The 17,443-nt window shown below is 32.0% G+C and overlaps 1 protein-coding gene across 1 annotated transcript; it reads right to left on the reverse strand.

The window, feature by feature from the left end:
- Positions 1-13,361: 13,361 nt before the first annotated feature.
- LOC113393593 (larval cuticle protein LCP-17-like) lies at positions 13,362-14,154 on the reverse strand. The gene is made up of 2 exons (XM_026630570.2): positions 14,128-14,154; positions 13,362-13,930 (listed from the first exon to the last, which is right to left on the reverse strand). The coding sequence occupies exons 1-2, from the start codon at positions 14,137-14,139 to the stop codon at positions 13,562-13,564; spliced, it is 381 nt and encodes a 126-aa protein (XP_026486355.1). The 5' UTR covers positions 14,140-14,154; the 3' UTR covers positions 13,362-13,561.
- Between the last annotated feature and the right edge of the window lie 3,289 nt (positions 14,155-17,443).

Genomic DNA, 17,443 nt, shown 5'->3' on the forward strand with positions numbered 1-17,443 from the left:
GACAAAGAACTCATTGTATAGTATTATGTAGGTTTAAGCACATTTAGTCATCACTTAATTTAACAATCTCAGACACATTACTAGTGTCATGTTTATAAAATTTAAATAAACTATTAATTTTATGATCATATTAGCACTGACGTTGTAGAGGATGCATAGGAAACAAATTAGATGGAATTTTTATTATTCGCGCCAGTCATCTATATAGTAGATCTTTGATATAGAATTCCTGTTCCTTGAAAACGATATCCGTGTTTCTTTGATTATCGATGTTAATCGTCACATAAAAGTAATTATTAAAATAAATTATACTATTCTAAACCATTTTACTCTACATGATAATTCACTTATTATTAACTTATTGTTTAACAAATAAAGCATATAATTGCATGCAACTCAATACACGCATCAGGACGTAAACATTACGTCATAAGCGTTCCACTAACTTTACATGTATATTGCACACTTATTGTTTGAAGTGTAACTATTAGCGTGCTAATCTTATACTTAAAATGCTTAAAAAATAAGTCTTACAGTAGTATCGATAGTTCAATCAACGATGACGTGCCCCATTCTTTTTCCCAATCATTACAGAGCAATTGTGTAATGACAGCTGCAGGAGTGTAAGTTGTTTTGCTACGGTCAAAGTATCTATGTACACACACACTAAGTTAAATGACTGAAAACATTATTACTGAACTGGAAATATGCTCTACTACATGATTCCGATTTCAAATAAGGAGATTTTTTATTCAATATGTAATATTCTGTATTCTTATTTTCTAATAATATCTATTTTTAAATTGTCTTTTTTATACACCATCTAAACCTTGGGCCCTGAGGGCCCCTGCATTGGTAATATAATGCATATATATCATCATAACTTAATAGTTATGATAAAGTGACTTTTACTCATTGTGTTCGGGTTCAGTTTACTTTGCAAGAACGGTAAAAATTAATAAAAATAAGTATTTATTGAAAGGATTGCACAAATTCTACATATAATATTTTATATAGTATGTATATTATTTAATTATTCTTTATTGGACAGAAATAAATTAAATATAAAGCTACTAAACAGCAATATTTATTTTTATAGTTCGCTTAATTTATATTGAACATTGTTACTCGTAACTAGTAGGTACGTTTGCTTAAGTAATAATAAGTAGATTTTGAACACTTAAAATATTAGCACACTTGGAAACTGCATAAAAATAATACTTAGGTATAACTGCATTTTTGTATAATACTGACACAAATTTAAAATTATTCGAATAAAAGTTAATAATTTATTTTTTGGCCAGTGTTAACAATATATTATTAGTATAAATAAATTTATTTAGAAAATATTGCAAATACTTAATGAATAAAAAACTTACTAAAATGAACTTTGAGTAAATGAATTGTATGATGTTACGTTGTTTAATAAGTTATTGATTAAAACATGTATGTAAAATGCGTAATTTCATACGAATCGAAGTAATTCTTATTTATCTATTAAGATGTAGGTAGTCATTGTTATATCACATGTAGATGAACTCTTACATCGACGAGAAAAATAATCATTTAAAAATTTGATTTTTATTTTAAAATATAGACTAAAAGCATTTGTAATATTTATTGGTTTAAATTACTCATATATATTTTATTTTTATTTTGTTATATACCGCAAACACATTAATTTGTACATATTTTATGCAAGTCTATTGCTAAATCCAGCTACCGAGACTATAAATTTCCTTTTTGATTCGGTTGTCTAAAAGAAATGATTAATTAGCGTGCATGATATTTGTACTGTACTTTACTGTAGTAGTTTTCATGTAATATACACTCTAATAAATCTATACTAATCCATACTAATATTATAAATGCGAAAGTAACTCTGTCTGTCTGTCTCGCTTTCACGTCAAAGCTACTGGACAGATTTCAATGAAATTTGGTACACAAATAGTCTAGAACCTGAGAAAGGACATAGGTTACCTTTTTCTTGGAAAAAAAGTGCTGTAAAGGGTTGAAAAGGGATTGTAAGTTGTTGAAAGTATTGTCATTTTTAGAAATAGAAGCATAAAACTTATATTTTAGGCTGTACATTTATAAACTAACATATCATGACACCCACTAAGAAGGGAATTTTGGAAATTCTACCCCGAAAGTGGTGAAATAGGGGTTGAACGTTTGTATGGAAGTCCATCATTTTTAAGTTGGAAACATAATACTTTATTTTAGGATACTGATTAAAAATGAGTACATAAACATTTAAGCGTTTCTGCATATTATACTCCTAAGGGGGTGAAATAATGGTTGAAAGTTTGTATAGTAGTCCGTCATTTTTTAAGATAGAAACATGAAACTTTATTTTTGTGATACTGATTAAAAGTGACTAGATACATATTTCAGTGTTTCTAGATAATCTACCACTAAGGGGGTGAAATAAGGGTTGAAAGTTTTTATGGGAGTCAGTCATTTTTTAAGTTAAAAACACGAAACTTTATTTTTGGGATACTGATTAAAAACTAGTAAAAACGAATTTAAGCGGTTTTTGATATTCTACCACTAAGGGGGTGAAATAAGGGTTAAAAGTTTTTATGGAAGTCCATCATTTTTGAATTTATTATGTGTGAATGTTTATATATATATATGTATTTATGTTTTTCTAGACATTCTACCTTTTAGGTGTTTAATAGGAGTTGACATTTCTTATATAGATTAGTCTGGAAGTCCGTAATTTTTTAAGTTAGAAGCATGATATTTTATTTTTGTGTTACTGATTAAAAATGAATAAATACTTATTTAAGCATTTCGTGATATTTTACCTCTGAAGGGGTGAAATAAGAGATGATTTTTTTTATAGAAGTCCGTCATTTTTTAATTTAAAAACAAGAAACTTTGTTTTTGGGATACTGATTACAAGTGACTAGATACGTATTTAAGCGTTTCTGCATATTCAACCTATAAGGGGTTTAATAAGGGGTGACATTTCTTATATAGGGTAGTCTGGAAGGCGGTCATTTTTAAGTCAGAATCAAGAAATTTTATTATTGTGCCACTGATTAAAAATGAGTTGATACCTATTTAAGCATTACTGGAGATTTTATGCCTAAGGGGAGAAATAGAGGTTGACATTTCGTATAAAGGTTAGTCTGGAAGTCCGTAATTTTGAAGTTAAAAACATGAAATTTTATTTTTGTGCTATCGATTAAAAATTACTTGATTCGCGTTTAAGCGTTTCATAACATTCCGTATAAAAGTTATTCTGGAAGTCCGTCATTTTTGAATTTAGAATCAGGAAACTTTATTTTTGGGCTACTGATTAAAAAGGAGTAGATACGTATTTAAGCGTTTTTGAATATTCTACCCTAAGGGCTGGAATACACACCAATGTGGTATACAAAGAGGTTTTACATTAACGTGATATAAGTTAATTTACAAATATATTCATATTTTACGCGAGCAAAGCCGCGGGTAACAGCTAGTATTATATAAAGAGTAAAACTTTGTTTGTTTGGTTGTAATGAATAGGCTCAAAAACTACTGGACCAATTTAAAAAATTCTTTCACCATTAGAAAGCTACATTATCCACGAGTAACATAGGCTACATTTTATTTTGAAAAAAATAGGGTTTCGTAAGATATTTGGGTTTTTCAGACACAAGGTGTAAAAAGTTACTTATTTTGCGCTGCCTAAACTATAAAAGATAGAACCATAAAATGTTCAAATTAATTGTAGATCTTATAAATATCTACAAAATACGTGACACACTATATCTATCTATGTCGAGTGAGGCATAACAACCATTTTTTTATTTAAAAATAATGAATTTTTTTGGACTACATTTAAACGCATTTATTTTACTCATGCTATTAATCCTTATCAAAATAATTTCTCCCAGGAATGAAACAGTCAACGAAATAAACAATTTAATTATGCAGAAAGTACCGGGAAATTAAGTGCTATAAATCCATAGACACCGTCACTAACATTGAGAACGCAGTGCACTATCCCCAGGAATTTTTAAATTCTCTGAACCCCGCTGGGCTACCACCTCATGAACTGTCGTTAAAACTTGGCACCCCGATAATGCTTCTCAGAAGTTTAAGCCCCCCCAACATGTGTAATGGCACGAGAGTTCTTATAAAGGAGCTAAAAGATAATTTAATAGTAGCGAAGATTATTATCACCGGCCCTGCAGCTGGTGAATTGGCAGGGGTAACCAATATCCACGCGGGCGGAGTCGCGGGCGACCGCTATTAAACATATAAAAATATAATAAGCTTTTCTAATAATAATATAATCACCTAAAGATTCGGTCGATTTACTCCTTAATTATATGTATAGAAAAAAATTGTCGGTAAATAATCATAATATAACTATTTACATCACATCCATGATCTGTATAGTGTTATAAAGTTTTCATAATTTTCGGAAAGGTTAAAAAAATACATCTTCTTACTTCTATTTATTTTGATTTCCATTTGAGATACGCAATCCTGTCACCAATCCAAAATCTACGCGGGCGAAGTCGCGGGCAGAAGCTAGTATATTATAAAATGTGAAAGTAACTCTCTCTCTCTCTCACATAGAGAGATCTCTATGTCTGTCTGTCATTCTCTTTCATGGCCAAACCTTTGAATCGAATTTGATGGAATTTGGTATGCAACCAGGTTAAAGCCTAAGGAAAGACATAGACGATTAACCCTTCAAACGTGACCGAAGCCATGAACGACAATTACTTAAATATAAATAGAATATATAGAGATTTGCTTTTATCAATATCAACACACACTACATTATTTATGTACTTGTAACTGTTTTTTTTTTATGTTATAGGGGGCAAACGAGCAAGAGGCTCACCTGATGGAAAGTGATTACCACCGCCCATGGACATCTGCAACACTAGGTGCGTTACCGGCCTTTAAGAAATGAGTGCGCTCTTTTCTTGAAGGTTCCCAAGTCGTATCGGTTCGGTAAAACCGCCGGCGAAAGCTGGTTCCACTGAGTGGTTGTGCGAGGCTGAAAATGTCTTTAAAATCGCGCTGTTGTGGATTTTCGGACATCTAGGTGGTGCGGGTGATATTTGAAATTTTGACGAGATGTCCGAAGGTGAAATTCAGCAGCCGGGATTAACCCAAGCAGTTCCTCGGAACATTCCCCGTGATAAATTCGGTAGAAGATGCAGAGTGATCCAACATCTCTACGCAAAGCCAAAGAATCAAACAGATAGGAAAGAGCTTGCTCACCGATAATTCGACTCGCTCTGCGTTGGATACGATCAAATGTAAGGGACTGGTACTGGGGGCATCCCAGAGGTGAGAGCAGTACTCCATGTGAGGCCAAAATTGCGCCTTGTGTAGGCTTAGGGGATAGGCCGACGTGAAATACTGTCTAGCCTTGCTGACCACACCGAGCTTTTTTGATACCAATTTGGCTTTACCTTCCAATTGACCGCGGAACTGAACGAGGCTGGAAACGTAAACGCCAAGTATACCGATACTAGCTGTGGCGGCTATTGGAATGTTCTCAAAACGAAGAGAAACGACAAATGGTGATTTTAACGTTTAACGCGCAAACTTGTGTCTTTTTGGGGTTGAAGTGAACTAGGTTCAGCCGGCCCCAATCCGACACTTTGTTTAATGAAGACTCGATTTCAGACACAAGTTTGTTCCGGTTTTCGTCGACGTTTTTCCGAGAAATATTGTAACTCTACTAATTAGTCTTCAAATGGTAGGTCTTTGTGCCTTCTACGCAGATACAACCCACGCATCAATTATTTCGCCACTAAACATATGAAAATGAAATAAGCACTTAAACAAAAATAATACGTGGTAGCAGTAGTAGTTTGGTAGTCAGTAAACCAGGGTTGTTTCACAGGAGCAGGAGCAGGATATATACATATGTATAACCAGAGGTCTATTGACTGTGTCGACATTCCATGACCATCAGGGGGCTAATTTATGTCTGCTCTCGTGTTTTTATAGCATTTATATGACAAATCATATTTTATGATTTATATCACACTTAAAGAGCACACCGATTGCATTAATTTTTCCTTACACAATGCACAAATTTATAGTTTTGCATTTTATATTCATAAATAGGTTGTGAGTATGGTAATTTACACATTTCCATATATTACACTCAAACATATTTAAATTTATTAAGCAAGAATTGGTAGCGTAATGAATGCATTAAATGCAATAAAAACGCTTCTTGTTAAAAGTTTAAATGTAATAAAGCCATTTTATTAATGGATTCTGCTGTTGAATTAATTTTGCATACAATATCATCTTCCAAATATTTATTGTATCCTAGGAACATTTTAATAGTATTTAATATTTTATTTTAAATATAATACTCATTTAAATAATTTAATTAAGAGATGATGCCTGGTTGGATGGTCTATCCTAGGTAAGTAATATCATCGACTATGGCTCAAATAGGGCTAGGGAAAATGTGGCGTTCTCATATAGACACTTTAACACATTTACATACCAATAGTCGATTTGGCACCATTGAACAGATTCCAGCACGGCTAGGTTTCAATCGAATCGACCTCGGTTTCCTGTATAGTCTGCCGCAGCGTGTGTCTATGGTATGGTACTAACTATGGTACTGTGCCTTTTTAAAAAACGGATTGTTCGCCTGGAGGCTAGAAATCAAACTCACGTTGAAGACGATTCGTAATACTCGAAATCAACTTATAAACAGAAATGAGATGGGATGAGATTATTCTTCAATAAGATTGTAACACCCTTTTTGAAGAAGAGCACCATCATAATTTTGTGCCATAGATTTGGGGATTAACTATCAAGTATGACGGAGTTAAATAACTTCTGAAGGGCTTTAAGGATACCGATACTTAGGCCTAATCTAATCATCCTTCTTCCCTAATAATCTAACCTTCGCCCTAAGGATTGGTATCGGGTCCAACGGCACCCCCCAACTTCAGAAGCTCAGCTGTCCATCATCACCATGCGCCTTGTCAATTTTGAGAGCTATTCTAATGTCGTACAGGCTGAGGTCTGGCCTAACTTTAGTGTAATGACGTGTTTGTCTTGATCTGGGATCAGAAGTTTTACTACTAACAGGTGACTGAGTATACGTGTACAACTGTTCTCAATCTCTCTCAACAACTTGGGTTTTGACGTGACAATTCTGCCTATACTTACCTACGTAAATATACTTTGCCCAATAAACTCTCTACGAACACTACATATCTCTTACAAACATTTTGAAGCCTTTGTCTGCTCGATAGTTTTTTTAATACTGTCTATTGAGCCGCCGATATCTGAGGACATCAGAATAATTTTCCGTCTATCCTCCATAAGCCGCAGGAGAGGTTCAGAGATACTTTTGAATTGGTTTCAGATGTTCCACAGCTTACACAAACCTGTCGTTGATTGCTTTCAACTCTTCGCATTTATTTTTTTTATGTTATAGGTGGCAAACGAGCAGGAGACTCATCGATTGTTAAGTAACTACCACTGCCCATGGACATCTGCAACACAGAGCATCTCGAATTATCAATGATCAAACCCTTTCCAAACTGCTTAATCCTTTAGCTTAGCGTAGAGATGTTGATTTTGTTGATTTTGGTTCACGTGGAATGTTTCGAGGAATTGTTTAGATTAATGTCGGCTGCTGAATTTCACCTTTTGACATCGCCTCTAAGTTTCAAGTTATACGGTCGAATAGATGACACTGGTACTGGGGAGCACCTACCCAGAGGTGAGTGAAGTGAAGTCACCTGAGGCCGAATCTGCGCCTTGTATAGTTTTAGGCGATGGGTCAACGTGTCTTGCCGAGCACACCAAGTTTTTAGATGCCAATTGATCGCGGAACTGAACGAGGCTCGAAACATCAACGCCAAGTATTCTGATGCTACTTGTGGCAGTAAGGGGAATCTTCCCAAAGTGTGGATATACGGCAAATCGTAACTTTTTAGCGGTTAACTTGTGTCTTTTAGGGTTTAATTGAACTGGACTTAATAGGCTTCAGTTCGAAACAAATCGTTTAACAAAAAACTCGATTTCAGACATAAGTTTGTTCTGGTTTACGTCGACGTTTTCCTGAACAAATAGTAACCCAGCCGATGTATAATATGTCTAGAAAGCCCATGAGAAAGAAGGTTCAAAAGAAGCCTTTTGTGATAAATGCAATCAAAGGCTTTCGTTGTGTTCAAACTAACTGCTAATGTGGAAAAAGAAAAGTGTCACCTATGTGTCAGATAAACTAGAGATCACTGGCTGAGAAACTCTTAAGGAAACTGTACTGGCGGTCGCTTATCAGCTGGTGCTCCTCTAGGTATCGCAGGTTCTGGCATTTAATAAAGGACTGCATTATCTTCGATAACAAGGAGCTTATAGGCCTAAAATAAGACGGTTTTGAGCGATCTCAGTGATCGGATGAACCAAAGCAAACTTTCAGGAATAGGAACGACCTCTAATGCATGGGATTGCCGGAAAAGCATTAAAACTGGTGCCAATTCCGGAGCAAATATCCGTAGCAGGATCGGAGAGATGTCATAGCGACCAGTTATGAATATCCAAAAAGAAGAAAGAAAAAAAAGAAGTGCTTTACAAACTGCACTTTGCCCGAATTTAACCTCAATTCGAATTTAAGTTTGAAGATCGAGCTAAAAGGGTTTGAGTTTTTGGACTTGAATAGGTGTTGGAAGGAGCATGGTTTTCATCAGTCGGGATCTCTGGAGGTTGACTTTAATATTCAACAAGTTTCTTCTGCTTCCGTTTTAAGCCAAGTATTGATTACAAAGACGTCATTGAATATCTGTCTTCTCGTCGACAAAATAGTCTATTTTATTTTTGAATTTACCATCGGAGCTCATCCAGGTCCATTTGCGGTATCCCAGCTTCTTGAAGAAGGAGTTCATCATGAAGAGTCCCTCCGTCTTCATGAAATAAGCCAACATGTGATTCCGGGGATTCTGAGTATAAGGTACGACACCCTAGTCAACACATTCTCGATTTTCATTACGTAATCCACCAGGAACATACACCACCACCTTGTGGCAGTTGGTCTCCTGGAAATAAAATAGGTTAGCGGACTAAGATTATCGTATTCTCCCCTCTCTCGCGTTTCAGACAATCCTATGATATACCAATATAACCTATTCCGTGTTTTCTACGTTCTAGTTCGATGATGTTCTTGTGAAGGCCAGAAATCTTCGGTATTGGTAATTGGTCTCTGTCGAGAATTACACTATTAGCACAGCTGTTACTAAGACTGGGAATAGCAGGGCTACCGAGGACTAGGGGCCGCGGTTTTGTTGTGTATTCCATATAGGTCGGAACGATTTTCACATCTACTACGGGATAATATGGGGTACTCAAAACGATCACGGGTAAAATTGAAAAAAAAAAAAATTCGAAAAAGTGACAATTTGTTAGAAGAATTGGTACTCTGTTTCCAAGTTAGTAATACGTATTCATAGCTTACAAGAGAATAAAAAAATATGTAAATAATCCTTATACCATTTTATTTAACTAATTGTATATTTATTTTCTATCGCATTTAATTCTTATTTATTAATATTAAAATAGTTTTGAGACGCCTCAAATAATATTAAATCAATTAATTTATTAAACAGTTTGCTATTCAAAATCTATCAGGAGTACAAACGTAATAATGCAACAAAAGAAATAAATAGAGAAAACTTAAACTATTGTGTCAAAAATCATCAAATCATTCAATACAAATTGGTCTAAATTATAATGGATTAATTATTCTAATGTTAAAATGTAAATGATTTTAATTTGAATAAATATTTCATTTAAACCAAATTAAATTTTTATTACACATTTGTTAGATATATATCTTTATGTATTTGAATATAATGGCTATACTTGAAATACTTGAGTTTATTACATATACTATATTATATTACTAGGTACTTAAGTAATAGTGTGTATAACATAGTTAGCGGGCCCAGTAAAATTTAAGGCAATCTCGATATTCGTAATGTGCACATGTAAATTCAAACTGCTTTATTATATAAGCTCAAGTTTCAAGATTAATTTAACAATCTCTAGGCAATGGCTACAATGTTGTAATCCAAAATAAACATTAAAATTGACGTACCGTTATACTCGTACGAGTTTATAACTATAAGTATCGTAACGTTCGTGTTGATTAAAAAATTATCATAAAAAATATGTTATATCATTAGACACAGCAGCAAATTTAATTGAATATTTAAATAAAGTTTCAAACAGCTGTACCCATAATTCATTTTTACAAAATGTTATTGATCTATATTAGATTCGAAAGAAGACTCCTACTGTTTCTTTTACAATAAGACTCATTCAGTTTTGAAGAATAATTAGATTTCACATAATTATTTATCACAACTTACAGATAGGCTTACATTACTTTATAAAACTTAACGTGAACTATTAACAACCATGACACCCTGCGTAGTGTATTATATATCTGCAAGGAAAAAAAAACGGAGCAATTGATTATTTATACTAATATTTTTATTATTTTTGTAAATTTATTGCCTGGTGGCAGGGCTTTGTATATGCCCGTCTGGGGAGGTACCTAATCATCAGACATTCTACTTCAAAAAGCAGTACTCAATTCTGTTATATTTTGGTTTAAAGGGTGAGTGAGCCGGTATAAATGCACAAGGGACATAACATCTTAGTCCGTTAAAAAAAAACGAAAAAGTTTATTTCGAGGTATGAATTATTTTTAGACTATAAATAAATTCATCAAATTAGAGTATTTCTTTACTTCAACATTTATTATCAAACGTGTAATAAACATTTATGAAAACATAAAGTTTTTATTAAATTGATGAATGTATGGGTGAGTTAAATGCAAGCAAGCAAATCTATAAACTAGTTCACTTAAACCATAGGTCTCAAATTAAACAGACAACTTTGGTGCTGTTGAGAATGTAAGTATATAGAATATACATAGCTATACCTTTCTTTAAACTATTTAATTTATTTAATTGTATTGTTGAAGTTTATTTTTATGGTACATACGATCACTTCACTATCTTTGCTTAAATATTTCATTAATTTCCAGAGAATAATATCATATCCGACACAAAGCTAGAGGCAAAGCTTTTAATAACATTAAATTGACAAGTAGACACATTTTTAGAAACACTCAAATTTGTCATTCGAATAGCTCTGATGTATTTTGTATAGAAATAAATAATTATTTTTAATGAATATTTATTACTTTAGACGTTAAATAATAGCAGAAGTCCAATGAAGAACCAACATTAATAGATTCGGCAAAGAAAACCTTCACTGATGTAGACATAATATGGATTGTGATTGGTGTGTAACTATTTGATTCTGAAGTAATATAGCCAATATCGATACGACCTTTATAGAAGACGGCTATTTGCGTAATTGATAAGTGATTCATCTGACTGAAGATTCACTACGAAGTCAATTTAAATATTAATTGACGCCTTTCGATAAATATATTAAATACATTTATGTTTCCTATAAACAAAACTATATAATAATAGAAACTGTAACGCATAATTCATGCTCATGTTATTTTATTTATTATTACAGCACCACCCACCTCATATTCTATGACCTATCATACACCGTTGGTTGCCTGGTAGAGATCGCTATGTAGCGATAAGGTTGCCAAAATTGTACGCCTGTCCTATTAAGGCCAAATCTATGTTATATTTATTTTTATTTCACTGTGTGGTGTACAATAAAGAATAAATCAATCAAACAATAATTAAATATAGGAGACTATTACTGCTTTACAAAGGTATCTCATAAAAATTGTAAGATGTATTTCTTTACTCGTTAAAGTAGTTTTAGTGCTTTATTACGAAACTAACGTGTTTTTCGACGAAACATACCTTTAAAAAGAAATGATTACCTTCAGGCTGGTTCAACTAAAACTATAATCTTATTTTTTTTTTAAATCTCCGCTAAATTTCTTTTACCGGTATTTTAAATGAAGTGTAGAGTAACAAACTAATAAAGGATAAAAAGGCTTTACATTTAAGGCAATTTACAGTGCATAAAAAGCTATAGTTTACTTAAGTATATCTAAATATATGTCTGAATACTAAGTCTAATATAATAAATTACAAATTCCCTGATAATCTAGGCACCTATATTTCGTTATTTATAAACAAAGTACCTATGATGTTATGTAAATCCAAACGGATGTTAGTCTATAAAACATCCTTGTTGACCTTCATTTAAACAGCTAGACATAAATCACCAAATTTTATCAATAAAACCGCTGCTTAAGTTTTATTGAAGATGTTCGCACCCACAGGCCTCTAAAACTAGTTTTGTTTCGTTAAATGTCAACAACTATTATTACCACCGCACCAGAGGTCGCTCGGGTTACTATAAATATAGGCTACATTCTCATAACACAGGCCTTTGAAATAAACACTTCTTGATTCAATATGATACACTCGGATGACATACATACGTAACGTAAATTACGCCATCTCATTTCTATTAATAATCAATTTACTTAATATTAATATTGGATCATCGAAGTTGTATCTCTTAAATTTACTTTAAAAAGCAACTAACTTTTTGCCTTTGAATTACCAGTTATATGTGGTATGTTATAGATAGCACAGAAAGTTGGTCGAAAATTTGCTAAAAATAAAATTAAAGATTTTTGACCGCAGACAATACCTGTATAATATTAATATATGATGAACGTTAAAAGTTGGTTCATTAAATAAGCGTTTATTTCATAAATAGGATAATAAACTAAAAACGGATATATTTACACGCAAATAATTTTTACTTATAAAGTATGAAATAGTATTGAGGTTAATAATGTTTAATATATTATTATGGATTTATTTTAAAATTGTACGTTGGCTACGATAATAAAATATAAAAATATGATATCAGAGAATCCAGTACGGACTCAATTTTATGAAGAAATAAAAATATAAACTTCATATCATTCGAAATATATAGATGATTTTTTGCTTATTAGTGAATCAAATTTAAGAGGCTTATCCTAAAAAAAAGACATTTACCTACTAAAATAAAACAAATTTTTGCACGTGCTATTCTTAATAAAATGTATTCATTTAAAAAAATAAAATATTTAGTAAACAATCGACAATTATCTGAATACGTATTTGTTATTAATATAGGATGATGTTTGAATTTCTTGATTTTACTAATTGTAATATTTTCTTTTTTTAGCTTATGAATTGTGCAACTCTCCTATAATTTTTTACATTATTTATAAAATAGTATATAAAAATAATCATAAATTTCAATAAAAACCTTTTTATATAATTTAAGGAATGTTTCCTGTGGATGGGCATAAGGAGTTATTAAAATAAAATGCATTATTTGGTATAAAACTATTTAAATTAAATAAAAAATGTCTATACAGAAATTAATACAACATCGTGCCAACCTTACGACACTAACAGCAACATCAGTCTAAACTTCGTCACCGTAAAATTGTTTTAACAACAGCAACGGTATTCATTAAAATGTAATTTAAGAGGTTTTTGAGTATTTCTTCAAAGGTTAGAATTTATAGTTAAAAGTTTACTTCCTATTGAGTTTGGGGTTTTGCTGTGGCGAGAATTTCTAAAGCACGCTGAATTTCAATTGGGATTGGTGGTGGTGTGGGAAGGATGCTGGATTGGGGTTGGTATCCGTTCTCATCAGCGATATAAGATAGCTGAATAGGGCTACCGTCTTCACTCGGGTATTGGAAATTTCCTTGAATCTGCAAAGCTGGTTCTTCAGCGCCGATGTTTCTGAGAGCACCGTTAGCTTCAGCAGCTATACCGTTACCGGTTTCATAGGCGTATCTGAAGCTACCGTCTGGTGAAATGTCGCTGTCTTGACGAAGGATCGGGATCGGCTCCTGCTGTCCCTGAGGGGCGGCGAGGGCGACAGCCACAAGAGAAAGGATGATCTGAAATAGACACAAAAAAAAACATTAAAGGGGGAAAAGAGATATGTAACCCAACTTTCTCAGATGTCACTCAATCTTTAAAAAAGTTTAACTAAATTAATATTTTATTTATTTATTGAAAGTTATTGATCTCAATATTATTTTGAATAATATTATTTTTAGCGTCACTTTTTTTTTTAAAACACTATCACACTTACAAAGGTTCTCATGTTGTACTAAATTGATGAATGCAATAGACAATGTTGATCTAAGAGTGTTATCGGTATATATACGGTGGTCACCTTGCCGCCTCCACCGTTGGGTGGTATTGCACCATACGCTGCGTCAGAGTAATTCGACAATATTATGTGAGAGCTTACCTATTCATGCGCTTGCGAGATATTTACACATCTTTTTAATATGATTCTTTCTCATCTTTTTTTTTTGAATAATATTCTGTTACTAAGATACCTTTACAAACAACAAGTGTGTCATATTGAAAAACAAATAATTATGCAAAAAAATATACTAATATAAAAGTTTCTATTCGTGTATTTAATCAATTGTATATAAAAGTAAAAGAAAAAAAAAGCTTAACTATTCTTTTTTTGAAATAAGGAATGATAAAATAATTATTGTTATGAGCTGATATCGTAATAAATACTACTAATGAGCTGATGTCTTAGACTGAATTTAGCCACAATCTGTTTAGTTCTTTATTAAATAATTTTATGATCTCCTCCATTAGAGATCCATATGAGCTAATATATTCAAACGCTTCTACTCTAATCGCAATAACTGTTATAAAATTCAAAAGAATATATTTAAAATTCTAAATATTGTATTTCATTGTAATAATATATTATTTGGATATAAAGCTATTAAAAAAATAAAAATACGTAATTAGCAAGAGAAAGTCTCAATCTATAGGTTTCGGTTTGACGATAATGCCTCGTTTTATGTTTTTAAATAAATAATTACAAAAGCATTGTAGTTACATTTAATGACCTTTATTATATACAAAGATATATCAACGACATTAGTCTTCTGTTAAAGTTATAGCAATAGTTATAAACCGCCTTTGTCTTTAAAACATATTTTAAATAGCGTACTTAATTTTATTTAGTAATTTTGTAAAGGTTACACAAACCGAATTCGAGAATAGACACTGCTATTGCATAAAGTTTTAAGACTGGTTGCTTCTGTAAATAAATCATACACGTGTAATAAAACTATATATATCTTATTTATCACGTGTATCGTGTTAACTGTGAGAGGTCATTAATGATTCAGTGCAACCTAAACAATAAAAAAAAGTTTTTTACAAACAAATCAAATAAAATTATAATTTATTGCAAATTGCAACCAATCATTATAGCAACAAATGTGTACAAACTCTGAGATGAAGTTTTGAGCTGAAGTTCAATCGATTTAGTGATTTAAAATTATTTTGCAAGACACTTACGACACACTTGTAACGACTGTATAATTGCTAGATGTTGTTTCTTATATATTGATTGTAAAAAGTTCTTATTTTCATTTAAAATTATTTCATACTCCAGAGTTAAAAAGAATAATACAACTAATAAGCAAACTAACGCCTACAGTTTTTCCATGTGAATTTATGAATGAAATTTGAACAATCTCTTAACCGCTATAAATTATTTTTTATTAAGCAGTCATGCTTACATTACATTATATTACATTACATTAACAGCCTGTAAATTTCTCACTGCTAGGCTAAGGCCACCTCTCCCTTTGAGGAGAAGGTTTGGAGCATATTCCACCACGCTGCTCCAATGCGGGTTGGTGGAATACACATTCAGGTTTCCTCACGATGTTTTCCTTCACATCCGAGCACGAGATGAATTATAAACACAAATTAAGCACATGAAAATTCAGTGGTGCCAGCCTGGACTTGAACCCGAAATCATCGGTTAAGATGCACGCGTTCTAATCACTGGGCCATCTCGGCTCGGTTATGCTTAATATGTCTTTAATTTCTAAGTTTAGATTAGTAGTTATTACTACATAATTTACCTTAATACATAATTAATTATATAACACTGAAATAATGAATCTATTTTCAAGATAAAATTCAAAACAATTGATCATATATTTAATTCGCATTAAAAATATATGGGGATAATGATAAAAGTAAAACGAACATAAAAATATTACATAAATTAAGTCTAATTTATTTTATTTTATTTATTACTGTTCTTTGCACTGTTCTTTGAATTGATAAATTATGACAAAGCTTTATTTCTTTTATTTATTTTTTTCGCTAAGAGTAACTTTCGAGAGTCTAAACAATTAGAATAACAACTCATCAATAAACTTCATAACTTTTTCTAGCAATAAATCCTTGAAGTTATTGTTACGAAATTTTAATTGCAAAAATATTCGTAACAGTGCCTTTGAAAATTTTCCTACATATTATATTCAATTTGTTTATACATGTTTATTTTTGTGAAATATACCAATTACTATAACAGTCATCTTAAGGCAGCCGATTAGAAGTGTTTATTACATTTTAATAGTTACATTTGTTACTTTTTTATTTAACAATATATAAATAAATTAAAAAAAATAATGACTTCAATCTATGAGGTATTTATAAGACTAATTCATGTTCTTATATATGTATATATCCGAGCTATATTAATATGTTGACCCTACAAGGTTAAATTTATAATTATATCCAGAATTATTCAATTTTAAGAAGTTGCTTTAAAACTGAGTGCACAAAAAAATCGTATTTTTAAAAATTATATTTAGTCCGTCTACCACCACTCTCGTAAATAAACCATTTATTTACTATTATTATATAACAAAAACGGCTTGACTTAGTACGGGTAAAGTTAATTTTCCACACTGAAATATTTACTAAATAAAGGTACATATCCAATAATATAATGCAAACTGATGGCGCCAAGCTCTACTTAGGCTTAATTTACATGGCGCCGCAGCCATGCCATGTCAGCTATGCCAGTGATGTGTATACAATATCGGATATTCCAATATATTGATTCTGATTGACGTGAGACTTGGTAAATAAATCTAAATGTAATAATTTATTTATCATAATTAAAAAACAAATTAAGAATTTCTCAAAGATCTGTTCTGGAACAAGAAACCTGGCGTTTTACGTCCAATTGCCGACAACAGCTTTTAAATGAAACCGCAACAGTACATTACAATAGGAAGCACCGTGATGCGGCGTACGGCTTGTCGCTATAAGCGACCAATGGCGTCTGTAGGAGACCGCAGCGATAAAAGGTTTAGTCTAGCATCAGTATAAAATAGCGAGATGACGAGAAGATGAAATTACGAGTTATTGATTGAGTCAATTAAATATTATAATATGTTTTGTATGCCCCCGCCAAAAGTAAATAGTCTATGGTCCAAGCTTCATATGTAGCGAAAAACTCTGAAAACTTTCAATAACTCAGTCTGTCTTAAATTTCTTTTCGGAGTGTAATAAAGATAATATTTCATAAGATGTGGAATTGATTGAATTCCACCATCACC

Source organism: Vanessa tameamea, chromosome 6 (assembly GCF_037043105.1).
Source record: "Vanessa tameamea isolate UH-Manoa-2023 chromosome 6, ilVanTame1 primary haplotype, whole genome shotgun sequence".
Taxonomy (NCBI): Eukaryota; Metazoa; Arthropoda; class Insecta; order Lepidoptera; family Nymphalidae; genus Vanessa; species Vanessa tameamea.